Source organism: Stegastes partitus, unplaced genomic scaffold, assembly GCF_000690725.1.
Source record: "Stegastes partitus isolate 25-593 unplaced genomic scaffold, Stegastes_partitus-1.0.2 Scaffold2707, whole genome shotgun sequence".
Taxonomy (NCBI): Eukaryota; Metazoa; Chordata; class Actinopteri; family Pomacentridae; genus Stegastes; species Stegastes partitus.
This window is the reverse complement of record NW_007580438.1, coordinates 4226-5644: the sequence shown is the minus strand read 5'-3', so window position 1 is coordinate 5644 and position 1419 is coordinate 4226. Positions and strand designations below refer to the sequence as shown.

Genomic DNA, 1419 nt, shown 5'->3' with positions numbered 1-1419 from the left:
TCTGTTGTCCATGTTGTAGAAATGATCCTCTTGTGTTTGGATGCTGATCATCTTTGTCCAAGCTGGATTTGTCTCAGTAACCCTTCTCCTCTTTTTCATGTTTTCAGGTTCATCAGCAGAAATCCGTCTGACTCAGTCTGATGGATCTCAGTCTGTTGTTCCAGGACAAACTGTCTCCATCACATGTAAAGCCAGTTCTTATGTTTCTGATGATGTGAACTGGTACCTTCAGAAGCCTGGAGAAGTTCCTAAGCTCCTTATTCATGATGCTACTTACCGCCTGTCTGGAGTTTCTGATCGTTTCAGTGGAAGTCAGTCTGGAAATGACTTCACTCTGACCATCAGTGGAGTTCAGGCTGAAGATTCAGGAGTTTTTTACTGTCAGCAGGATTACAGCTACCCGTTCACACAGTGATACAACGTCGTACAAAAACCTCCCTCAGCTAAAGAGGAACTGATCTGAATCAACAGCTGCTCAGAAACACAAACACTCAGACTGATTCTCTCTTTACAATAGAACACAATTCAAACACTTTCCACATTATTTCTCATGTTTTACATTTTATACCATCAAATCATGTTTGTCAAATACCATTTATTTTGTCAAATCGACGAACATTGTCAGCATCTTTTAGTTCAATAAATGTTCTTAGCAAACCCTGAAATACAACTCAGCACACAGCTACGTGCAAAACCTTTATATGTTTATTATGTCATCACTTAAATTCAAAAAATAATAATACAAAGCCAAAGATTTTTTTTTTGAATTAATTAATTTACCTACAAACATAATTCAGCAAAATGTGACTGAAGCTCCACATTGATAATATACATGGACCCAACTGATTTAATGAGAAGGTGTTTACTATTTTAACACTTTATCAGCATGACTACAAATGATGAAAATGACGTGTTAATTGTATAAAGTGATATTCTCTCATCTGCTTTAAAAGACTCCATCAGTTTCATGTTTCACTGTATGCAGATGACATCCTGCTTTGTCTTTCTAAACCCAAGATCATTTCTAATTATTCAGACAAAGAACTTCTTCATGGTTGAGTCAAAAATAGATTAACATTAACAATTCATGATAAAATGTAACTTTTTTTGGGGTTGGGCTAATCTAAATAATAATACTACTAAAAGGTGTAGATGAGAAACAACACAAGTCAACAGTCGTGTTTTCTTGATTCATTTTTATTGTTTTAAAATGTTTGAACCATCAGAGTAATAATGAGAGTAGAGAGAGAGAAAGTTACAGAGAGCAAACAGAGAAGAGCATGAGAACAGAACCAGTGTGATGTTCCAGTGAGTGAGGTCAGGACTGGGAACACTGGTCTCTCCTCAGTGTCTCTGAGAGCGGAGTCTGGGAGCCCTGGGTGGCCTCACAGCTCACAGAGCCCACCTTCCTCCACTGGT

At 37.6% G+C, this 1419-nt stretch overlaps 1 gene segment (V, D, J or C); it reads left to right on the top strand.

The window, feature by feature from the left end:
- Positions 1 to 6: 6 nt before the first annotated feature.
- Positions 7 to 1419, top strand: part of LOC103375615 (Ig kappa chain V-II region Cum-like) — a 4600-nt gene continuing 3187 nt past the window's right edge. Inside the window, 1 exon segment of the V gene segment in view lies at positions 7 to 411. Coding sequence covers positions 41 to 411 — 371 coding nt within the window.